This window comes from Heterodontus francisci, chromosome 5 (genome assembly GCF_036365525.1).
Source record: "Heterodontus francisci isolate sHetFra1 chromosome 5, sHetFra1.hap1, whole genome shotgun sequence".
Lineage (NCBI taxonomy): Eukaryota > Metazoa > Chordata > Chondrichthyes > Heterodontiformes > Heterodontidae > Heterodontus > Heterodontus francisci.
The window spans coordinates 29428236-29453952 of NC_090375.1; the positions used below are offsets into that span (position 1 = coordinate 29428236).

At 42.7% G+C, this 25717-nt stretch overlaps 1 protein-coding gene across 1 annotated transcript in view; it reads right to left on the bottom strand.

Annotated features, from left to right (window-relative positions):
- twsg1a (twisted gastrulation BMP signaling modulator 1a) overlaps positions 1-25717 on the bottom strand; it is a 55892-nt gene that overhangs the window by 18083 nt on the left and 12092 nt on the right. Inside the window, exon 2 of the mRNA XM_068030796.1 lies at positions 17557-17656. Coding sequence (XP_067886897.1) covers positions 17557-17656 — 100 coding nt within the window. The remainder of the gene's footprint in view (positions 1-17556; positions 17657-25717) is intronic.

Below are 25717 nucleotides of genomic sequence, written 5' to 3' on the forward strand. Positions count from 1 at the left end.
AAATCCTGGCTGACCTGATGATCTTAAAGGCTTAAATCAAATGGGTTGCAAATGTCAGCAGAACCTGAAGTTCAAATTACAGCTTTCAACTCTAACCTTCACATCTGTTGTTTGACATAAACTAAGCTGTTTTTGTGGGAACATTAAGGGTGAAATGCACTGTTGCAAAATCACGGCTTAAGCAGACGGAGTGCAGCAAGGAGCACTTAAGTGATTCACAGGAGGATACAGAAGACTGGTTGCAGTATTATATTCTGAAGTTTTACTAACACACTTACAAATTTTGGGGCTACATTAGATATGCCCTCGGGCTCAGCATCACCAACCTCTCCTGTAAGCAGCCTCTACCTCTCAAGATCAGGAATTTATCGTTACTCCCCAATAAATAGCAAGTCATATGATAGTGTGATCCAGGAGCTGTAACAATTAAACCTCTTGTTTATCCATAGGCATTTCACCTGTTAAAAAAATGGGGAGAGGCATAAACTGGGCAACTAAAGGCCAGTCAGTTCAACGTCGGTGGTGGGGAAATTTTGAGAGAGACTATTCCGCACAAAATTAACTGGCATTTGGAAAAGAATTAGTTCATAAATGAAATTCAGCATGGATTGATTAAAGGCAAATTGTGTTTGATTAAATTGACTGAGTTCTTTGATGGAATAACAGAGATGGTTGATGAGGGTAGTGTGGACAGAAAGCAGAGTGTAGTGGCGAAGGGTTGTTTTTCTAGAATGGAGGGAGGTATACAGTGATGCTCCATAGGGGTCAGTATTAGGATCACTATTATTTGATTATATATTAATGATCTGGACTTGGGTACGCAGGGCATAATTTCAACGTTTTCAGATGATCTGAAATCTGGAAATATAGTAAACAATGAGAATAGCAACATTTCAGATGGACATGCACAGATCGGTGAAATGGGCAAACACATGACAGATGAAATTTCATGCAGAGAAGAGTGAAGTAATTCATTTTGGTATCAAGGAGCAGGAAAAGCAATATAAACTAAAAGGTAGAATTCTAAAGGGGGTACAGGGAGAGAGAGACCTGGCAGGATATGTACACAAATCTTTAAAGGTGGCAGGACAAGTTGAGAAGGCTTAAAAAAAAAAAAACCCCCACAAGGGAGCCTTGAATATTAATAGAATACAAAAACAAGAAAGTTATACTAAACCTATAAAGTAGGTATTTTGGCCTCAACTGGAGTATTTGTGTCTAATTTTGAGAACCACAATTTAGGAAGGATGTCAAGGCCCTGGAGAGCATAAAGAAGAGATTTATTAGAATGGTACCAGGGATGGGGTACTTCAGCTACGTGGAGAAGCTGAGGCTCTCCTTAGAGCAGAGAAGGTTGAGGGGAAATTTGCTAAAGGTGCTTGAAACTATTAAGGGTTTTGATTGAGTAAAGAAGGAGGAACTGTTTCCAGTGGCAGAAGGGTCAGTAACTGGAGGACACAGATTTGTGAGTGACTAAAGAACAAGAGGCGACATGAGAAAACTTTTTTTTAAACATAGCAAGCTAGTGTCATCTGGAATGTACTGCTCGAGAGGGCAGTAGAAGCAGAATCAGTAGCAACTTTCAAAAGATAATTGAATATATATTTGATGGGGAAAAATGCACAAGACTATAGGGAAAGAGCAAGGGAGTGGGATAAATTGGATAGCTCAACCAAAGAGCCAACACAAGCACGATGGGCCAATTGGCCTCCTTTTTTGCTGCATCATTCTATGATTCTGTTCATTTTCCAGAAGGCACACTGATTTATAATTAGCCTGCCTCACTTGCGTGTTAAACAACAAAATAGGAACAGCCTGAACTCGCATGTGCAGTACTGCAGACATCAGGATCCTTGAATTGGTTGCTAGGATAATATCAGTAGTTGTGAGCAATGTGCCATTCTGACTTTCCTTCCTGCCTAGTGAGAACCTACATTATTGCTTTTCTTAAAAGACTGCATAAGATTAGTAACTAGTTAGTGAGTCGTATAAATAGGGAAGTAGAGAGGGCTTTAAACTAAATACATGGGGGAAAAGGATTATGTAGGAAAAGACTGAGTAAATTAAAGGGAAATGACAAGGTAATAGATCAAGGCAGCAATAAAGGTAATGATAATGAGTATGGCAGGAAAGGACAGTGATTGCAAACTTAAGAGTGGGCCAGCAGATAGGGTCAGAGTTTACAAAAACAGTAAAAAAAAACTGAATTAAGGGGCTCTGTATCTGAATGCCCGCAGCACTCAATAAAACAGATGAATTGTCAACTCCATTAGGAATTCATATGTTTGACCTGATAGCCAATACAGAGATGTCGCTACAAGGAAACCAAAGCTGTGGCCTGAATATCCATGGGTACATGACATTCAGGAAGGATATGAAGCTAGGAAAGGCGGTGGAGTAGCTCTGTTAATTAAAGAGGGCATTAGAACTGTAGTGAGAGATGACCGTACTTCTAAAGATCAAGATGTAGAATCAGTTTGGGTGGAAGTAAAATACAGCAAGGGGCAGAAAATATTGGTCGGAGTTGTTTATAGTCCAAGCAGCAGTGGTGATGTAAATCACAGTATACATCAGGAAATTAGAGGTGTGTGTAACAAGGTAATACAGTAATCATGGGGGCTTTCAATTTATATATAGACTGGGTAAAACTAATTAGTACTGATGTTGTGGAGGATGAATTCTTGGAATGTATGCAAGATGGTTTTCTAGAGCAGTATGTTAAGGAGCCAACTAGGGAACGGGCTATTTTAGATCTAGTATTGTGCAATGAAAAAGGGTTGATTAATAATCTCGTTGCAAAGGAGCCTTTAGGAAAGAGTGACCATAATATGGTAGAATTTTGCATTAAGTTTGAAAGTGCCGTAGTTCAATCAGAAACTAGGGTCTTAAATCTAAGCAAAGGAAACAGGCAATGGCTAACATTTAAAGAACTAATACATAGTTTACAACAAAAATACATTCCTTTAATGCAGAAAAACCAAGCAAGAAAAGTGTTCCAACTGTGGGCAACAAAAGAAATCAAGGATTGTATTAAATCAAAGGAAGAGATGTACAAAGTTGCCAAAAATGGTAAGCCTGAGGACTGGGAACATTTTAGAATTTTGCAAAGAAGGACCAAGAAAAGGATTAAGAAAGGGAAAATAGAATATGGAAGTAAACTAGTGAGAAACCTAACAGACTGTAAAAGTTTCTATAGGTATGTAAAAAGGAAAAGATTAGCAAAAACAAAAGTGGTCCATTCCAAGCGCAGTCAGGAGAATTTATAGTGGGGAATAAGGAACTGGCAGAGAAACTCAGCAAATACTTCGTGTCTGCCTTCAGAGAAAAATACTAAAACCTCCCAGAAATAATGGAGAATCAAGAGACTAGTGTAAATGAGGAACTGTAAGATATTAATATTAGTTAAAAAAAGTACTAGAGAAATTAATGGGACTCCAAGTAAATAAATCCCCTGGAGCTGATGATCTACATCCCAGAGTGTTGAAAGAGGTTGTTGTAGAGATAGTGGATGCATTGGTGATCATCTTTCAAAATTCTATAGGCTCTGGAATGGTTCCTGCAGATTGGCAGGTGGCAAATGTAACCCCATTATTCAAGAAAGGAGGGAGAGAAAACAGGGAACTACAGACTTGTTGGTCTAACATCAGTCATAGGGAAAATGCTAGAATCTATATCAATCTATAACAGGACACTTAGAAAATAATGGTAGGATTGGGCAGAGTCAACATGGATTTATGAAAGGGAAATAGTGTTTTTTTTTGAGGATGTAACTTGCAGAATAGTTAAGGGGAATGTGGTATAATTAGATTTTCAAAAAGCATTTGATAAAGGTCCCACACAAGTGGTTAGTAAACAAAATTAGAGCACATGGGATTGGGGGGGGAGGGGAATATACTGACACGGATTGAGAACTGGTTAATGAAAATGGGTCATTTTCAGATTGGCAGGCTTTGACTAGTGGGATACTGCTAGAATCAGTGCTTGGGCCCCAGCTATTCACAATTTAGATCAAGGATACAGATGTGAGGATTAAAAGTAATATTTCCAAGTTTGCAGATGACACAAAAAACTAGGTGGAAGTGTGAATTGTGAGGAAGATTCAAAGACGCTTCAAGGGGATTTGGAGAGGCTAAACAAGTGGGCAAATATTTGGCAGATGGAATACAATGTGAAGAAATGTGAGGTTATCCACTTTGCTGGAAAAACAGAAATACAGAGTATTAATTAAATGGTGAGAGGCTGTTGAGTGCTGAACTTCAAAGGAACTTGAGTGTCCTTGTTCATGAGTCACTGAAAGCTAACATGCAGGTACAGCAAGCAATTAAGAAGGCAAATGGTATTACAAGAAGATTTGAGTATAGGAGTAAAGATGTCCTTGCAATTATATAGAGCCTTGGTGAGACTACACCTGGAGTACTGTATGCAGTTTTGGTCTCCTTACCCAAGAGAAAATATACTTGCCTTAGAGAGAGTACAACAAAGATTCACCTTTGGGGTAGGTGGTGGCATAGTGGTAATGTCACTGGACTAGTAATCCAGAACACAGGCTAATGCTGTGGGGACATGGGTTCAAATCCCACCACAGTAGATGGTAAAATTTGAATTTGAATTCAATTCCTAGTCTAATGATGACCATGAAAACATTGTCGATTGTTATAAAAAAATCCATCTGGTTCACTAATGTTCTTTAAGGAAGGGAATCTTCAGTCCTTACCTGGTCTGGCCTACATGTGCCACCAGACCCACAGTAATGTGCTTGACTCTTGACTGCCCTCTGAAATGGCCTAGCAAGCCACTCAGTTCAAGGGCTATTAGGGATGGGCAACAAATGATGGCCTAGCCAGCGATGTCCACATCCCACAAACAAATTAAAAATTAAAAAACGAATTCCTGGGATGGAGCGATTATCCCATGAGGAAATATTAAATAGACTGCCACTTTATTCTCTGGAGTTTAGAAGAATGAAAGGTGATCTCATTCAAACACACAAAATTCTCGCAGGGCTCAACAGGGTAGATGCAGGAAGGATGTTTCCCCTGGCTGGGGAGTCTAGAACCAGATGACAGTCTCAGAATAAGGGGCAGACCATTTAGGACTGAGATGAGGAGGAATTTCTTCACTCAAAGGGTGGTGAATGTTTGGAATTCTCTGCCCCAAAGGGCTCTGAAGGCTCAGTTGTTGAGCATGTTCAGAACAGAGATTGATAGATTTCTACATACTAAAAACATCAAGGAAACAGGATAGTGCAGGAAAATGGTGTTGAAGTAGATGATCAGCTGTGAACTCACTGAATGGCAGTACAGGCTCGAAAGGCTGAATGGCCTACTCCTGCTCCTACTTCTTATCTCATAGAACAGACAGCTAATTAGATAGAGGTCACCATCACCTAATTTGAGAATTTTCCAGCTCCAGGGATAGTGTGCTTCAAATATTCAGCTACCTCACCGATATAGTAGACATTGTGGAAATGATTATGCTACAATAATGGTGTTATAGTACAAACTTCTATGATCACTATACCAGCATGCAAATCCACTCCTGACCACTATCCAGTGCACATGTACACACAACAGATTGGCAGTGATATCCCAAGTGGTTTAAATAGCCTGCTGACACTATAACTGTTACAGCTCCTATCTCAGTATAGTACCAGATCGTGCCAGCACTCTCAGAACCATATTCCAGCAAGAAGTCAATGCCTTTATGAGTGCAAAGATCAGCAAGACCGGGAGAGAGAGAGATTAAATATGTAACTTCTCCAAAGACTCGGCCAATATATAACTGAGCTGCACAGACCAGAAAACCCCAAGCTCAATCCTTGTGCCCAGCTGGTTGATATTAACCAGATGGCAACAGGATGTTACAGCAAAAACAGCATGCTATAGATCCCACAATCAATGCATCAGGTCAAAGCTCTGCAACCCTGCCACACCCAGTTCGGAATGGTGGTAGACAACTCGGCAACTAACCAGAGGACGAGGACCCATTAATATCTTCATTCTCAATAATGGTGGAGCTCAGCATGTGAGTGCAAAAGACAAGATTAAAGCATTCACAAGTATCTTCATCCTTCTCTGCCTCCTCTGGTTTTCCTCCCAACAGCACAAATGCCAGTCCTCAGCCAATACAGTTGATTCCACATTGAGAAATGGCTGAGTACATGAGGCAGAGCAAAGGCAAGTTCTCTAGAACTAGTTGTGCCTTTAGCTAGTCTGTTCCAATATAATCCTAATACTGGCAACTTCCCGAAACTACAGAAATTGGCCAGGCATGTCCTGTTCACAAAAAAGGACAAACCCAACCCCATCAATTACCATCCCATCAGCCTACTCCCTATCATTAGGGAAGTGAAGGAAGGAATTGTCGACAGTGCTGTAAAGTGGTGTTTACTCACGGAGGCTTAGCTTGGATTCTGCCAGAACCATTCGGCTCCAGACCTCACTATAGCCCGAGGTCATGATCACCTTCACAGCCACTGAGCTGAATTCCAGACGAGAAGAGAGTGACTGCCCTTGACATAAAGGTGGCAGTTGACCAAGTGTGACGCCAAGGAGCCCTAGTAAAACTGGAGTCAAGGAAAATCAAGGGTAAAACTCTCCAGTGGCTCGAATCACACTTGGCACAAAAGGAAGATGGTTGTGGTTTTGAGTACAGGAGTAGTGAAGTCTTGCTTCAATTGTATAGAACCTTGGTTAGACCGCGCCTGAGGTACTGTGTGCAGTTTTGGTCACCTTACCTTAGGAAGGATATCATTGCCATGGAGGGAGTGCAATGAAGGTTCACCAGACTTGTTCCTAGGATAGTGGGACTGTCTTATGAAGAGAGATTGGGGAAACTGGGCCTGTATCCTCTAGCATTTCACTGTCTGCTGAGCTGAATGGCTTTTTGTAAACTCAAGTCTTTCCTTGACTGTAGTTGTTCGGACAGCAAATCAATAACCCCGACTACAACTCTATTTCGAATCAATTACTCATACAAGCTTCATACTCGCAAAGCTTCAGCAATCTTGCGTAGGTCATTAATAAATGATTCAACGCTTTCCCCTGTTCTCTGGGTGCACTCATTAAATTTTGCCCGTACAACAATAACATTTTTCCTGATCTTGATATACCCTTCTATAGCTTTCATGACTTCAGTATTAGTTTGCTTCTCATTGCTTCCTTGGATTATGAGAACGTCACCTCCACACTCCCCAATGGTGTATAACAATATACTGACCTGCTCTTTTTCTGGTCTCAGAGCTAAACCTGATGCAGAATGGGACTGCTTGAACCTCCAGACTCATTTCGGCCACGCCTCCGCTTGGTTCAGGCCTGCAACCCATTCGAAAGCCTCTGGCAAGGGCAATGAGTTTTCCATCTTGTTTTCTCGATGTTACCGTTTCTTCTCCTCTACAATCACTTTTCCACTCCCATCATGTAACATCCGGGTTACTATACTCTTTGTACCGAATCAAGGTAGTAGTCTCTGGGTTAAGGTAACTGGAGTTTATTTACAAACATCTATCATCTATGGCCGCCACTACAATACTTAAGACAACTGCTAAACAGCAGTAATATGTGGTATTGGGGAGAAAGCCAAAAAATATCCTTTGAGAGAATAAGAGATGTTAACTTCATCAGAAGTGCTAGCTATTGGCCATAATAGCTGAAGATGCATCAGCAACAGGATTAGGTGCAGTTTTGTTTCAAATCCAGAGGGATGGAAGATGCAGACTTGTGTATTTCACTTCTCGGTTGTTAACTGAAACTGAACAGAGGTACGTGGTCATTGAGAAGGAAACGTTGGCAGTAACGTGGGCATGTGAAAAATTTTCTAACTACGTATTGGGCAACTCGTGACATTCCTGAATTTCAAAGAGCTTGCAAAGTTACCTTCAAAGATTTTGACTAAGACTAATGAGACTTAATTCGACAACCGAATATTTTCCAGATAAACAGCTGATCCAATTATCACTCTTGATAATGTAAGACCTGAAGAAAGAGATGTCTTATTTCTGGAGGAAGTAGCAGTCTTTGCTTTAACAGTAACTGAGAATTTACCGGCAACAGCTAAAAAATTGAGTGAGATCAGAAACTTGCAGAAAGACGACGAGTTAGGCGATAGAATAAGAGAATATTGTCAAAATGGTTGTTCACATAACCTGGTTTTAAGGAAATATCATGGGCAAAGAGGACATCTGAGTATTGTGGATGATTTGCTAGACTACAACAAAAGAATGGTCATTCCAACAACTTCAAGATTGGATATCTTGGAGAAATTACACCAGGGTCATTAAGGAATCACTAAATGTAGAGCAAGAGGCAGAATCTCAGTATGGTGGCCCAGGATATCAAAAGATATTGAAGAAATGGTGTCCAGTTGCATCACATGTGCTACTACCAGACAAGAGGTCTGGAAGATGACTTAGGTCATTTTCGTTTCCGTCCAGATCATGAGTGTGTCTAGGAATGGATCTCTGACCATAAAGGAAGATGTTCCTTACTGTCATTGACTATTACTTGAGATGGATTGAAGTTACGCTACTACATGTCCAGAGTTCAGAAGCTGTGATCAAATTCTTGAGAGAAATTTTTGCTACACATGGCATTCTTAGATATCGATATCTGACAATGGGCCACTATTTGTGAACATAAGTTTCAAAGAGCTTACTGAAACATACGGACTTGTTCATGTCATCAGTTCACGGAGATACCCTCAGGCCAATGGAGAAGCAGAGAAAGGTGTACGAACTGTGAAGATTTTCAACTGACACTGTTAAGCTATCGATCTATGAGATAGTCGCATGTGAATTATTAATGGGAAGAACATTGAAATCACAACTTCCTATTCTCTCAAGCACACCAAAGCCACGAATTAGTGCAAAAGACTTGGAAAAAGTGAGGGAAACAGAGGATAGAGAACAGTCAATTCAAGCTGAGAATTATGATAGACGCTACAGAGTGAGAAAGTTGTTAGACATCCAACCTGGAGTATCAGTTTGGGTTAAAGACCAGAACAGATACGAAGAAGTGATAGAGAAATCATCATATCCAAGATCGTATGTTGTCCAGACCGACCTGGGGATGATGAGGAAGGAAGGGAGGAACAGAAGATCTTTAGTACCAGTTCCACAGAAGAAACAAATGGAAGAAATGCAAGAGAACAGGCATCAGAGAGAGTTGATGAACGGGTGATCCGACAATCAGTAGACAACAGAGATAGAGAACTGGAGGCATCAAATACAAGAAAGTGAAGAGGAAGAACTGAGAGACTCTAAACCACAAACATCTTCAAGTGAAAGGAGAATGCGTTTCAGCAGAGTTGTGAAAATGCCACAGCTTTACTAAACTTGATGAATAAAGTCAGAGATTTGGAGGGAGATGTAATATAATGTGATGTAGGTTGTTGCTCGGTAGATATGTAAACAGTGTAAGCATCATTATAGCATGTGATGTAACAGATTGCACAGAGCCTCACGTGAGCAGTATTGTAGTAGAAGCCAAAGATGTTAAACTTGTGTAAATAAACTCCAGTTACTTTAACCCACAGATTATTTGATATGAAGAGTATAGCAACCCAGATTTTACAGTATCCAAAAATCTATTCATAGAATCACAGAAAGTTTATGGCACAGGAAGAGGCCAGTTGGCCCATTGGGTCTGTGCTGGCCAAAAAATGAGCCACCTATTCTAATCTCACCTTCCAGCATTTGATCCGTAGCCCTGCAGGTTACAGCACTTGAGGTGCATATCCAGACAACTTTTGAATGAGTTGAGGGTTTCTGCCTCCACTATCCTTTCAGGCAGTGAGTTCCAGACCCCCACCACCCTCTGGGTGAAAAAGTTTTTCCTCACCTCCCACCTAATCTTTCTACCAATCACCTTAAATCTCTACCCCTTGTCAGTGAACTCTCTGGAAAGATAAATGGACCCTTCACAACCACTCCATCCAGGCCCCTCAACATTTTGTACATCTCAATCTAACCTCTCCTCAGCCTTATCTGTTCCAAACAGAACCACCCCAGCCTATCCAATCTTCCCTAATAGCTGCATTTTTCAGTCCCGGCAACATCCTTGTAAATTTCCTTTGTATCCTCTCTAGTGCAATTACATCCTTTCTGTAATGAGGTGACCAGAACTGCAAACGGTACTCAAGTTGTGGCCTAACCAATGAGTTATACAGTTCCAGCATAACCTCCCCGCTCTTGTATTCTATACCGCAGCTAATAAAGGAAAGGATTCCATATGCCTTCTCAGCCACCTTAGCGACCTCTCCTGCTACCTTCAGGGATCTGAGGACATTCACTCCAGGTCCCTCACTTCCTCTACACCCCTCAGTATTTTCCCACTAATCGTGTAATACTTTGCCTTGTTTGATCTCCCCAAATGCATCACCTCCACTTCTCCAGGCTGAACTCCATTGGCCACTTTTCTGCCCATCTGATCAGTCCATTGATATCTTCCGACAGCCTACAGCTATCCTCGTTATCTACCACAAGGCCAATCTTTGTGTCATCTGCAAACTTCTTGATCATGCCCCCTACATTTACGCCCAAATTGTTAATACATACCACAAAAAGCAGGGGACTCCGTAGAGCCCTGCGGAATGCCACTGGAAACAACCTTCCAATCGCAAAAACACCCATCAACAATTACCCTTTGTTTCCTGCCACTGAGCCAATTTTGTATCCACCTTGCTACATTTCCCAGGATCCCATGGGATTTTATTTTTTTTAAACCAGTCTGCCATGTGGAACCTTGTCAAAAACCTTGCGAAAATCCATGTAGACCACATCAACTGCACTACTCTCAATCTTACTTGTTACTTCTTCAAAAAATTCCATCAAGTTTGTCAGACAAGATCTTCCCTTAACAAATCCATGCTGACTATCCTTGATTAATCCATGTCTTTCTGAGTGACAATTTATCCTGTCTCTCAGAATTGATTCCAACAATTTGCCCACTACTGAGGTTAGACTGACTGGCCTGTAATTATTTGGTTTATCCCTCGCTCACTTTTTAAAACAAAGGTACAACGTTAGCCGTTCTCCAATCCTCCGGCACCACAGTGAAGAAAATGATAGTCAGACCTTCTGCTATTTCCTCTCTGGCTTCTTTTAACAGCTTGGGATACATTTCACCCAGCCCTAGTGATTTATCCACTTTCAAGGATGCTAATCCCATCAATATTTCCTCCCTTCCTATGGTTATCACATCCAATACTTCACACCCCTCTTCCTTGACTACAATATCTGCATCATTCCCCTCACTTGTGAAGACAGACGCAAAGTATTCATTAAGAACCATAAACCATCTTCCATCCCTAAACATAGGTTACCTTTTTGGTCTTTTATGGACCCTACTCTTCCCTTAGTTATCCTCTTACTCAGTGTATTGATAGAACATCTTTGGGTTCACCTTGATTTTGCTTGCCAATATTCTTTCATGCCCTCTCTTTGCTTTCCTAAATTTCCATTTTGATTTCATCCCTCCACTTTCATATTCCTCTCGGCTTTCTGTAGTATTGTGTTCTCGGGGTAAACATAAGCTTTCCTTTTCTGCCTTATCTTACTCTCTAAGCTCCTTGACATCCATAGGGCTCCAGATTTGGCTTTTTCTTTGTAGGAACAGGTTTACTCTGAACCCCTTAAATCTCCCCTTTGAATGTCTCCCACTGCTCTGACACTGATTTACCTTCAAGTAGCTGTTTCCAGTCCACTTTCACTAAATCACTCCTCAGTTTAGTAAAATTGGTCTTGCCGCAACTGAGAACTCGAACTCCTGTTCTATCCTTGTCCTTTTCCATAATTATGTGAAAACTGACTGAATTATGATACCACCAAAATGCTATCCCACTGCCACCCCTTCCACCTGCCCATCTTCATTTTCTAAAACTGTGCCCTCTCTTGTTGGACTTGCGAAATACTGGGCAAAAAAGTTGTCCTGAATGCACCTCAAGAATTCTGCTCCCTCAATTCCTTTCACACTAAAACTATCCCAGTTAATTTTGGGATAGTTGAAATCCCCTATTACTGCCCTATTGTTTTTGTACTTCTGAGATTTGCCTTCATATCTGCTCTTCTATCTCCCTCTGACTGTTTGGGGGTCTACAGTACACTCCCAGTGTGATTGTCCCTTTTTTGTTCTTTAGCTGAATCCAAATGGCCTCATTTGATGAACCTTCCAACATATCATCTCTCCTCACAGCTGTAGTTGTTTCTCTGACCAAAATTGCCACTCCCCCTCCTTTCTTATCCTTCTCCCTATTGCGTCTGAAAACCCTGTAACTAGGAACGTTGAGCTGCCATTCCTGTCCCTTCTTAAGCCATGATGCCGTATGATATCATACTGCCACATGTCTATCTGTGCCCTCAGCTCATCTGCTTTATTTGCTATACTCCTTGCATTGAAGGAGATAGCCTCAGGCACTGCCAAACACTTTTTAAAAAAAAAATATTTTCTAACCTTGGTTTGCTCTGCCTTCCAGACTCAGCCACTAATTATCTGCCTTCCATTTTCATTTCTGATTTTGTCCCAACTGAATCTACACTCAGGTCCCCACCCCCCTGTCAAACTAGTTTAAATCCTCCTCAACAGCATTGGCAAAATATCCCGCAAGGAACTCAGTGCCGGCTCTGTTCAGGTGCAACCCATCTGACTTGTACAGGTCCCATCTCCCCCACAGCTGGACATAGGACCAGGAGTAGGCCATTCAGCCCTTCGAGCATGCTCCGCCATTCTAGACCATGGCTGATGTTCTACACCAACACCATATTCCCACATTATCCCGATATCCCTTGATGTCATTAGCAACTAGCAATCTACTGATCTCTGTCTTGAAGTTACTCAGTGACTGAGCTTCCACCACCCTCTGGGGTAGAGAATTCCAAAGGTTCACCACCCTCTGCGTGAAGAGGTTCCTCCTCATCTCAGTCCTAAATGGCTTGCCCTTTATTCTGAGATTCTGTCCCCTGGTTCTAAACCCCACAGCCAGGCGAAACATTCTTTCTGCATCTACCCTGTCTATCCCTTTAAGAATTTTCTAAGTTTCTCTGAGGTCGCCTCTCATTCTTCTAAACTCCAAAGATATAGAATCACAGAATAATACAGTGCAGAAGAGGCCCTTCGGCCCATCGAGTCTGCACCGATGCATTAAAGACACCTGACCTGTCTACCTAATCCCATTTGCCAGCACTTGGCCCATAGCCTTGAATGTTATGACGTGCCAAGTGCTCATCCAGGTACTTTTTAAAGGATGTGAGGCAACCCGCCTCTACCACCCTCTCAGGCAGTGCATATAGGCCCAGTCTCCTCAATCTCTCCTCATAGGACAATCCCACCAACCCAGGAATTAGTTTGGTGAACCTCCACTGCACTCCCTCTATGCCAAGTATATCCTTCCTCAGGCCATTGGGTCCCAATGTCCCAAGAATCTAAAGCCCTCCCTCCTGCACCATCTGTCTTATCCTTCTATCCCTGTACTCATATGCGCGTGGCACTGGGAGAAATCTGGAGATTACTACTTTTGAGGTCCTGCTTGCTAATTTCTTACCCAGCTCCCTAAACTCTTTCTGCAGGACCACATCCCTCTTTCTACTTATGTCATTGGTGCTAATGTGGACCACACCTGCTGGCCTGTTTACCCTCCCCACTCAAGATGCTCTGCAGCTGCTCTGTGATATCCTTAACCCTGGCACAAAGGAGGCAACACACCATCCTGGATTCACATCTGTGGCCACAGGAACGTCTGTCTGTCCCCTGACTACTGAATCTCCTATCACTATCGCTCTTCCAGTCTTCCTTGTGCCCCCCTGTGCAGCTGAGCCCACTGTGGTGCCATGGCTTTGGCTCTGGCTGCACTCCCCAGATGAACCATCATCTTCCTCAGCATTCAACACTGAAAACATGTTGGAGAATGAGACACACTCAGGGGACTCCTGCACTATCTGCCTGTTTCTTCTTGACTGTCTGACAGTCACCCATTCCCTCTCCCTGTCTACTCTTAAGCTGCGGGGTGACCACATCTATAAACAAAGCTCTCATCCTCACGAATGCACTGCAGTGTCACCAGTTTCTGCTCAAGCTCCAAAACACTGAGCTTAAGCTGCTGCAACTGACGATACTTCCTGCACATCCAGGACCCAAGATGCTTCCACTGCAGAGGTTGGAGTGGCCCTACCAGTCCTTTATCTATTAGATAGTAACCTTGGTGTTACAAATAATTCCTGCTGCTGCTATTACTAATAACCCCGCCAATAGTAATAAACCTTACCAAAAGTAATAATAAGTTTAGTATTACTAGTAGTAAAGCTAACAAGAATAATCTACCCTATCACTATACCCTACCAATAGTAGTAATAAACTCACCAATAGTAATAAATGATTTAAAAAATTAAATAAAAAAATTTAAACCTTATTTGAAAAAAGATACTGCTCACCAGCTACCCACTTGTTACTTCTGATTAATACTTAAAATTAACATTTTAAAACTCTTAGTTGCTTAGACAGAGTTTCTAACCAGCAAATACTCACCAGCCAATCAACTCACCGCTTTCCTGTGATGTCACGGTTTGATTTTTTTTTTTCACTTCTTCAAACTCCGGCACGGAGAGGTACTTGGTTCCTCGCAGGTCCATCGCTGCCTTTCCCGCTCCCGACTCTCTCCACATAAGTGGAAGGCCCCGAGCCTGGGTCTGGATTTATTCTCTCCCCAGTAGATTCTTCGCAGGTCCATCGCTGCCTTTGCCGCTCCCGACACTCTCCACAAAAGTGGTAGGTTCCTCGCAGGTCCGCTGCTGCCGTCGTTCCCAACTCTCTCCAGCTACGTCTGTTGACCTATTGACCTCGGTCTTGAATGTACATGTTTATCCTATCCTTTCTTTTCTTTTCTTTTGGGCCTCATCTCGAGAGACAATGGATACGCGCCTGGAGGTGGTCAGTGGTTTGTGAAGCAGCGCCTGGAGTGGCTATAAAGGCCAATTCTGGAGTGACAGGCTCTTCCACAGGTGCTGCAGAGAAATTTGTTTGTTGGGGCTGTTGCACAGTTGGCTCTCCCCTTGCGCCTCTGTCTTTTTTCCTGCCAACTACTAAGTCTCTTCGACTCGCCACAATTTAGCCCTGTCTTTATGGCTGCCCGCCAGCTCTGGCGAATGCTGGCAACTGACTCCCACGACTTGTGATCAATGTCACACGATTTCATGTCGCGTTTGCAGACGTCTTTATAACGGAGACATGGACGGCCGGTGGGTCTGATACCAGTGGCGAGCTCGCTGTACAATGTGTCTTTGGGGATCCTGCCATCTTCCATGCGGCTCACATGGCCAAGCCATCTCAAGCGCCGCTGACTCAGTAGTGTGTATAAGCTGGGGATGTTGGCCGCTTCAAGGACTTCTGTGTTGGAGATATAGTCCTGCCACCTGATGCCAAGTATTCTCCGAAGGCAGCGAAGATGGAATGAATTGAGACGTCGCTCTTGGCTGGCATACGTTGTCCAGGCCTCGCTGCCGTAGAGCAAGGTACTGAGGACACAGGCCTGATACACTCGGACTTTTGTGTTCCGTGTCAGTGCGCCATTTTCCCACACTCTCTTGGCCAGTCTGGACATAGCAGTGGAAGCCTTACCCATGCGCTTGTTGATTTCTGCATCTAGAGACAGGTTACTGGTGATAGTTGAGCCTAGGTAGGTGAACTCTTGAACCACTTCCAGAGCGTGGTCGCCAATATTGATGGATGGAGCATTTCTGACATCCTGCCCCATGATGTTCGTTTTCTTGAGGCTGATGGTTAGGCCAAATTCATTGCAGGCAGACGCAAACCTGTCGATGAGACTCTGCAGGCATTCTTCAGTGTGAGATGTTAAAGCAGCATCGTCAGCAAAGAGGAGTTCTCTGATGAGGACTTTCCGTACTTTGGACTTCGCTCTTAGACGGGCAAGGTTGAACAACCTGCCCCCTGATCTTGTGTGGAGGAAAATTCCTTCTTCAGAGGATTTGAACGCATGTGAAAGCAGCAGGGAGAAGAAAATCCCAAAAAGTGTGGGTGCGAGAACACAGCCCTGTTTCACACCACTCAGGATAGGAAAGGGCTCTGATGAGGAGCCACCATGTTGAATTGTGCCTTTCATATTGTCATGGAATGAGGTGATGATACTTAGTAGCTTTGGTGGACATCCGATCTTTTCTAGTAGTCTGAAGAGACCACGTCTGCTGACGAGGTCAAAGGCTTTGGTGAGATCAATGAAAGCAATGTAGAGGGGCATCTGTTGTTCACGGCATTTCTCCTGTATCTGACGAAGGGAGAACAGCATGTCAATAGTCGATCTCTCTGCACGAAAGCCACACTGTGCCTCAGGGTAGACGCGCTCGGCCAGCTTCTGGAGCCTGTTCAGAGCGACTCGAGCAAAGACTTTCCCCACTATGCTGAGCAGGGAGATTCCACGGTAGTTGTTGCAGTCACCGCGGTCACCTTTGTTTTTATAGAGGGTGATGATGTTGGCATCGCGCATGTCCTGGGGTACTGCTCCCTCGTCCCAGCACAGGCATAGCAGTTCATGTAGTGCTGAGAGTATAGCAGGCTTGGCACTCTTGATTATTTCAGGGGTAATGCTGTCCTTCCCAGGGGCTTTTCCGCTGGCTAGGGAATCAATGGCATCACTGAGTTCCGATTTGGTTGGCTGTATGTCCAGCTCATCCATGACTGGTAGAGGCTGGGCTGCATTGAGGGCAGTCTCAGTGACAGCATTCTCCCTGGAGTACAGTTCTAGGTAGTGCTCAACCCAGCGGTCCATCTGTTTGCGTTGGTCAGTGATTATGTCCCCCGATTTAGATTTGAGGGGGGTGATCTTCTTGATGGTTGGCCCAAGAGCTCTCTTCATGCCATCATACATTCCTCTGATGTTTCCGGTGTCTGAGGCCAGCTGAATATGACTGCATAGGTGTTGCCAGTAGTCGTTTGCGCAACGCCTAGCTGTTCTTTGTGCAGTACTTCTGGCTGCTTTAAGTGCTGCGGATGTTAAATCGCTGGGGGCTTTCTTGTAGTTCAAAAGTGCAATACTGTGAAATACAATAATTGACATAGCTAATATATGTGTAGAACTCAAATCATTTACTGAACCCCTGAAGGTGCATTGCTCTTTCTGTTTCCACAAGTAACAGTGTGACCCTCCCTCATATACAGAACAAAATGTATAATACCTTCAAGTGAATGTCAACTCTTGGAATTTCAATTAAAGAATGGTTTCTTGTACATTTAAACAGCTGTATTTTGAGTAAAATGTAATTAATATAGTAAAATCCAGCATTGCTTCCTCAGATTGATAGTGGAACATGTGTCACTAAGTAAATCATCCTGGACAAACTAAAGTAACATTTATTAAAGAAATTCAAGCACACTTGAACTCCAGTGTAGAGAATGCCAAAATAAATCTAAACAAGCTACAATTATTCCAATATCAATATGAGCTAGATAACAGTACGCTGTAAGCTTCTTATTCTTTTACAATTTCAGTTCAACAAGCAAAGCATCAAAAGGTTAATCTAACAAATTCACAATTGCCAAGGGATGCAAGACAACTCACCCACACAGTCACAGCACTCGTCCCACAGGGTACCCAAGCAAAGCATGCATTCCTTACAACACGAACAGTTCCCATCTATAGGGCGGCATTGACACAGTTCCTGTGAAAAAATATGCATTATTACAAAAGTTGAGTATACAAGAAACAAAATCAAATCTGTCTAAAAGATTTGGAAGCATCTGTAATTCAAACATTATGCTTCAGTGTACAGAAAAGGAAACATGCAGAGGTCAGTTACAGATTCACTGTCCAAGAGGGGTTTCAGCAGCTGGAAATTTACACTCTTACCTGCAAACTAACCTCACTAACAGTAATTAACCTAGAACTGGCCTCAGTGCCTATTCAGGACAGTTTTCTACACAGAGTACCCAAGCAATGGCCTTAAAAAGGAAAAGTTAGGTTAACAGTTAATCAAGGTACACCAGACCATAGACTACCTTTCACCTAGAAAATTAGCTGGATTTTAAACTGCTCTTGACCTTTACAATGTTGAAAGATTATAGGAATCAGCCTCACCACTTCTTAAAATGTAAAGAAATTAAAATCCTATCTCATTAGCCACACTTCTGTTCAGTCCTCCTAATATTTCCCTCTTTGGCTCGACATCCATTGCTAAAATTTGACTAGTGTCTCTATAAAGTCCTGTTCCCTCAGGTCGCCTCTCTGTACAACACTGCGGGAAAAATTTAAATGGGGTGCAGCTCCATGGATGCCCGTTGGTCCTCTAGTACCTCGCTAAGTGGCCGTTCAACCATGGTAGGATCACATAAGTGCAATCTGGTCTTCATTCAGGATAGATATACTTGTATGTATCAGCATAGACTTGCGGTGGGGTACGTCACTTGGGAACAAATGAGGAGTAGGAATCCTGAGTGATATTCCCCTCCCAAACCAAGGGGACACTAAAGCAATACTAGTACCTAACTGAAATCAGTTTACAAAGCACAGCCCAGAATTGAAATTCAAGATCTTCTAGACTGTATGACTCTGTCACACTTCTCATTTACCAACCAAGCAAGACATCAATTTTAAGTGGCATTTCATTTCCTCACTGAGATGTTCTTATTGCTTCACACAGTTTTCTTCAGCTTAAGCCATAATGCCTGAATCTCTCACTCACGCAGCATTCAAGCCCACTTCAGAATTTGAGCATTTAATCTAAGGTTGACCAATTTATTGCAGTAGCAAAGACTGCTGCATTGTCAGAGATGCCATCTTTCAGATGGGACAGGAAGATGAGGCAGCACCTCCCTATTCATTGCATGGCTGTATTTGAAGAGAAGCAGGGAATTCTCCTAGTGTCAAGGGCAACTTTCCTTCATCACCCAACATGACCAAAACAGACTGGCCATTCATCTTGCTGCTGTTTGTAAGAACTTGCTGTGTGTGAATTGCTGCCATGTTTTCAGACAAAACAGTAACGCACTTCAAAAGTAATTATTTGGCTGTGAAACATTTTAAAGTGCCTCCAGAACATGAAATGCAATTATATGTAACACCACACATTTCTCCCCCCCCTCTTCCTGTCGAAACAGCTTTTGCTGAATAAGCAATTTGTTTAAAAACTCTTGGTTTGCTTACATAGTTCAAAGTTTTTTTAAAACCAAAATGTATTATAATATGGAATGCATCTTCGTGCTGATTTACCTAATCTGCAGGAGGGAATCAGTCCAAGGCTGTAATCTAACCAAGGTGTTCAGGAGACATTAGAAACCACAGCAGCAGAGGTTTATGACTACAGTTTGAATCTTACTGCAGATTTCAGAAAATTGTATATCAAACATACATATTTCAGAAATTGCAATGTATTTCAGTGCTTTGTGGATATTTTAAAATTATTTTTCCTTTAATATGGCCTATAGCATTATAACCACAACTGACGAAGCACAAAAACTCCAACCTTCCCGAGTCAAATATTTGTGGTTCCACATCTGAGGGTAAATGATTTTTCTCAGTATTTGTTTTTTGACGATAAGAATCACTGGAATGGATTAATAAATAAACTACTGAAGAGCAAAGCAGCTTCAAAGAATTAAACAGGTCAAGAAGTTAGAAGGTACCCCTTCAAATGCACAATTTGAGGTGACAACAGGACAGAAAGCAGTTAAGTGGTTTGAAGCACGTTATGTGAGCCAACATCACCCCTAGTTTAGGGGGTCAAAAAGTTCACACTCCTGAGTGGTATGCAACACCTTTTGCTGGATGCCAATGTCAGGCAAAAACAACTGACTATAATAAATGGCTTCCATAGATAAATAGCCTTGTAACATCAGTGCCCAGGTTCATAAGTGTAAATGGTTACTTGGGCGAGGTACTGAAGGGTGGCCATCATCTGTGGAATTGCAGTCGAGTGAGAGTCAAGACTTCAAGAGAGGAAGACACTGGAGCAAAGCAGAAAAAAACAAATACATACTCCAGATTTGAGTAACTGAAAACAGAACTGTACAACACACTCTGCATTCTGCTCAGAGTAGTGTTTTTAATTAAACTTTCACTCCCAGGGACTTCAGGATATTCCAAAGTTTCTAATGGCAACAGACTATGTCCGATTTATGGAGGAGGTGGGCTAGGAAGAAAAAAAGAAAATAATTGGCTTCATTTCCTGGAGAACGTGTTCCAGCAGCCCTTAAACAGATGCGTACTGGCACAGACTGATGCGACAAGCTTGTACTTTTAATCACAATGCCCCCTGGTAAGAGGTGTTTGCGTGAGTTGTAGCTCTGCTTGGACAAATGCAGCACGATAAGTTAGTCAAGAGGATCTGGCATGTACAATAATGACTACAGGGAAGGAGAGGCGCAGTTTATGTGCCAGAATACATATTGAGGCCGACAGCCCTACAGAAGCGGGTTTAATATAATGCAGTACAAAATAGCCAAGCATGGTGCTTGGTGGATAATTTTGATTTTATTTTTGCAGTAGCTATTGTCACTCAAGAGCTTTCACAGTGGGAAATAATGTTCACTGCCATGCAATTGGTCTGAGTTAATATTGGTGCTTAGGAACATAGGAAATAGGAGCAGGAGTAGGCCATTCGATCCTGCTCCGCCATTCAAACAGATCATGGCTGATCATCTACCTCAATGCCATTTTTCCCCACTATCCCCATATCCCTTCATGTCATTAATATTCAGAAATCTATTGATTTCTGTCTTGAATATGCCTAATGATTGAGCTTCCACAGCCCTCTGGGGTACAGCATTCCAAAGATTCACCACCCTCTGAGTAAAGAAGCTCCTCCTCATTTCAGTCTTAAATGGCCTTCCCCTTGTTCTGAGACAGTGCAATCATACAGTTTTAGGCTGCGTGGGGTCATTTTCAACTTTGACAGAGTGGAAAACTGGTGGTGGCGGGTTGGCCAGCCATCACACATCCCACCTGGTTTTATCCTTCACTGACTTCAATGGAAAGACAAAATTGAGCAGAGTGCAGACTGAGCACAATGTGGCACTGCCAGCTTTCCGCCTCAACAACGATCAAATGACTATTGTCTCTCTGCCGCTGTCCCCCTCAAAAAACAAAAAACTTTGTACACTGCATTTAAGAATTTAAACAAAACTGAACTAAAAAGCAATTGTGAAAAGCTTTGTCATCTTTCTCGAGCTCTTCCACCAAGTCAGCACTCAGGGCTCTGGGGGCTGAGCATGTTTATTGGACAAGTTTATGACTTAAGTTATTCATCTTAAACTGCATTTTGTTTACAAATGTAGAAAAGTGCAATCATGTGCTAAAGCATCAAGAACTGTTCTGCATCCACCTTCGTAATTCTGCTGCAGGTTTTAACACTTGCTTGTAAAAGAAAAAATCAATGTACGGCCCATTTCAATCTTTGCTTTTAGGACAGCCTGTGATTTCCTCAGTTCTGTGTTTGTCCTGACCCAAACCTCTTCTGCCAAGAGTATGGACCAATATCTGGCTGCCAAACCATTTCCTCTATGTAGCCAGTAGGTTATGCTTATTTTCTCCTCCCATCAATCTGTACGGAGACATTGTAGCCTCTGCTTGGTATCTCTCGACTTGACGCTGATCAGAGCAGCAGTTCAACAGAACAGAACTCAAGCCTACCTTCATCCCTGTTCTGCCCCACTCATGAACACGAATCCCTTAAAAACAGTCAAGCTCATTCCCCAAGCAGGCCTACTGATGAGGTCATGAATGATTAAGGCCAGGATAACTGAACAAGAAAAATCATGCATCATCCACCTCCCCTGGCAATTGAGTCTCAATGTAGAACCTGCTCAGTCCATTTTTCAGATCATCATATTGGCACCTTTATCTAAAAACACATCTGTTCAAGTTGTTGCACAATGAACTGACTTCTCAAAAGGAGTCTTCCGAATGTAAAGTCCCTCTTGAAATCAAGGAAATCAAAATCGCCCACACCAACATAAGCAATTCAAGAAAATAAATCTTTCAACCCATCCAAAGTCCATACATGATTACTACTTTATCTGTATTAGTGGACACTAATTTCATTCTCTACCCTCCCTAAAAAAAAAACTCAAAGAGTATTATTAATGCTCTTCAGAACCCTCAGTCTGCTGCCAACATATCTCTGGGATAAAAACAGAAACTGCTGGAAACACAGAGGTCAATCAGCACATTTTGGGTGGCAGGCCCTTCTTCAGAAAGATAATCAAGCTCCTTGGTGGAACAGCAAAGGAGAAAAAGGAAAGGGATTAGGGAGAGACAACAACACCATTACTGTGACTGGAAAATCTGAACAGATGGAGTGATCAGAAAGTTAGTAAACAGAAAGACCAAGACCTGTTATGTGGCATGAAAGAGAACCTGAGTGAAGCAATGAAAAGGCATTGCGGGGCCTTGTTAAACTTCAGTCTCAAACTCACCTCAAGTCAAGGCTGTGGCCATGGCACCTGCATAAAACCTTTATTGGGAGGCCCAAACCTCTCTTGGATTTGAATTTAAATTTGACAAGATGCTAAATGGCCATTCTGTTGCAGATCGCTGGTTCTGGAAGGCTGAAAATCAGCTGGCTTCTGCATGGAGCCAGTCAGCAGGTCAGTCCAATAGACCAGGGGTGTGGGGGGGGGGGATGGAAATAAATGTACATTCACTTCCCTGCAAGAATATACAGGAGATAAAGATCTCAGAAACATGGGCAATGAAATTTGGTGGTGGTCTGTCTTAGTGCTCTCTCATGTTGTGTTGTGATACCATTTGTATGGATGGTATTCTTGCATTTAAAAAAAATATAATTTTCACAGTCTTTTGGCAGCGAATTTTGTATGAAAATTAATGTCAATCATAAAGATTCCCAAAATATTTCCTTCAATTTTGCTCCCAGTCACAAAATCAAGTTTCCAGGAATGAAGGTTAACCGTGTAAAGATCTCAATACTCCATTCCAACACACTCATGGATCTTGACCCCTATTTTGTCATGCTGGAACTATTTGCAGCACCACTCCTGGTCACCAGTGTCTCTTTGTATCTTTGCTGTTCCATGTGCTTTGGAGTTTGGGTTTATAGATTATGTCTTATCTCCTCTCTTGGCTTTCCAGAAATCAGGAAACAAGGGAATGACCTCCTTCTGTGCCGCCTATGACTCTAAGAGGTTCCCACCCCCACACTATTCCTGTGGATAACTCTCGTTGCAGTACTATGAGAGTGCAGGGAAATTTTGGTTGCAGACCTGCAGGAGTTCACCATTCAATTAGATCATGGTTGATCTATATTCTTGGTTACCTGTCATAGTTCATTTCCTTATCTAACTGAGATTGATAGATTTTTGTTTTGAAATTTTCAATTAATCCTCAGCAGCGTTTATGAGAAGAGAGTTCTGGATCATCACCACCCATTGTGTGAAGAAGTGCTTCCTGATTTCATCCCTGAATGGCTCTAATTTTGTTCTGAACTCTCCGGTCAGAGGAAATAGTTTCTCTCTACCTACCATATCAACTCTATTAATTATCTTAAGCACCACAATTAGATCACCCCTTAATCTTCTATATTCAAGGAACGGAAGCCTAATTTATGCAACCTGTACTTAGAACCGTGGAGTGCATATCCTGTTCCACGTGGGAGTTCCAGGATGCTTCTTGTCTCCTGACCAACCACCTGTGCAGGAAATATTGTCAGTTGCAGCAGTTCGAGCTCTGGGTTTTGGAGCTCGAGTGGCAACTGGCGTCACTGTGGGGCACCCACGAGGTTGAGAGTTTTGTGGATAGCACATGTCTGAATGTGGTCACCCTGCAGCTTAAGGGTGTGCAGGAGAGGGAATGGGTGACCACCAGGCAGTCAAGGAGGAGCAGGGAGGTAATGCAGGAGTCCCCCGAGTGCATCTCACTCTCCAACCGATATTCAGCTCTGCATTCTAGTGAGAGCAATAGTGAGGGGAGCACAGCCACAATCAAACCCATGGGACCACGGCTGGGCAGGAGGAAGATTGGGGATTCTATAGTTAGAGGAATAGAGAGGCGTTTCTGTGGCCGCAGACATGAATTCAGGATGGTGTGTTGCCTCCTTGGTGCCAGGGTCAAGGATGCCACCGAGCAGCTGAACATCCAGCTGTTGTGGCCCTGATTGGTACCATTCAGATAAAGAGCCTTAAGAGGACATAGGCAGGTTGGTGGAATGGGTGGACAAGTGGCAGATGAAATTTAATGCAGAGAAGTTTGAATTGAATATTTTGGTAGGAAGATGGAGGAAAGGCAATATAAAATAAAGGGTACATTTCTAAACAGGGTACAGGAGCAAAGGGACCTGGAGTTAAATGTGTACAAATCATTGAGGGTGGCAGGGCAAATTGAGAAAGTGATTAATAAAGCATATTGGATCCTGGGCTTTATAAATAGGAGCATAGAGTACAAAAGCGAGGAAGTTATGGTGAACCTTTATAAAACACTGGCTTGGCCTCAACTGGAGTACTGTGTCCAATTCTGGGCACCACATTTTAGGAAGAATGTGAAGGCATTAGAAAGGGTGCAGAAAAGATTCATGAGAATATTTCCGTAATGAGGAATTTCAGTTACATGGATAGATTGGAGAAGCTGAAGCTGCAGTCCTTGGAGAAGAGAGATTAAGAGGAGATTTGATAGAGGTGCTCAAAATTATGAGGGATCTGGACAGAGCAGATCGGGAGAAACTGTTCTTGTTGGCGGTTGGGTCGAGAACCAGAGGAGAAGCGATTGGCAAAAGAACCAGCACATTGGTTAAGATCTGGAATGCACTGCCTGTGAGTGTGGTGTAGGCAGATTCAATGAGGCCTTCAAAAGAGAATTGAATAAGTATCTGAAGAGAAAAAAAAATGCAGGGCTACGGGGAAAAGGCGGAGGAGTGGGACTTGGTAATTTGCTTTTGCAGAGAGCCTGCAAGGACATGATGGACCAAATGGCCTCCTGTGCTTTAACCATTCTATAATTCTATAAAGCAATATTTGAAACTAAGCCACATAAGGAGATGTTAGGGCAGATGAACCAAAGCTTGGTCAAAGAGGTAGATTTTAAGGAGTGTTGTAAAAGGAGGAGAGAGAGGTGGAGAGGTTTAGGGAGGGAATTCCAGAGCTTAATGACTTGGCAAGTGAAGTGTGGCCACCAATGGTGGAGCAATTAAAATCGGGGATGCTCAAGATGCCAGGATTAAGAGGAACACCGATATCTGAGAGCTGTGGGGCTGGAGAAGATTACAGAGATACGGAGGGGCGAGGCCATGGAAGCATTTGAAAACAAGGATGAGAATTTTAAAATTGAGATATTACTTAACCGGGAGCCTGTGTAGTGAACACAGGGGTAATGCGTTAACGGGACTTGGTGCGAGTAAGGACTTGGACAGCAGAGTTTTGGTTGGCCTCAAGTTTACAGAGGGTAGAACATAGGTCGGCAAGGAGTGCGTTGTAATAGTCGAGAGGTAACCAAGGCATGGATGAGGGCTTCAGCAGCGGATGAGCTGAGACAGGACTGGTGGCATGTGATGTTACGGAGTGGAAATAGACGGTCTTAGTGATGGCGTGGATATGTGGTCAGAAGCTCATTTCAGAGTCAAATATGACGTCAAGGTTGTGAACAGTCTGTTTCAGCTTCACAGTTGCCTGCGAGGGAATGGAGTTTGTCGCGGGGACCAAAAACAATGTCTTCAGTATTCCCAATATTTAATTTGGAGAAATTTCTGCTCCTCTGGTGTTGGGAAAGCAATCAGACAATT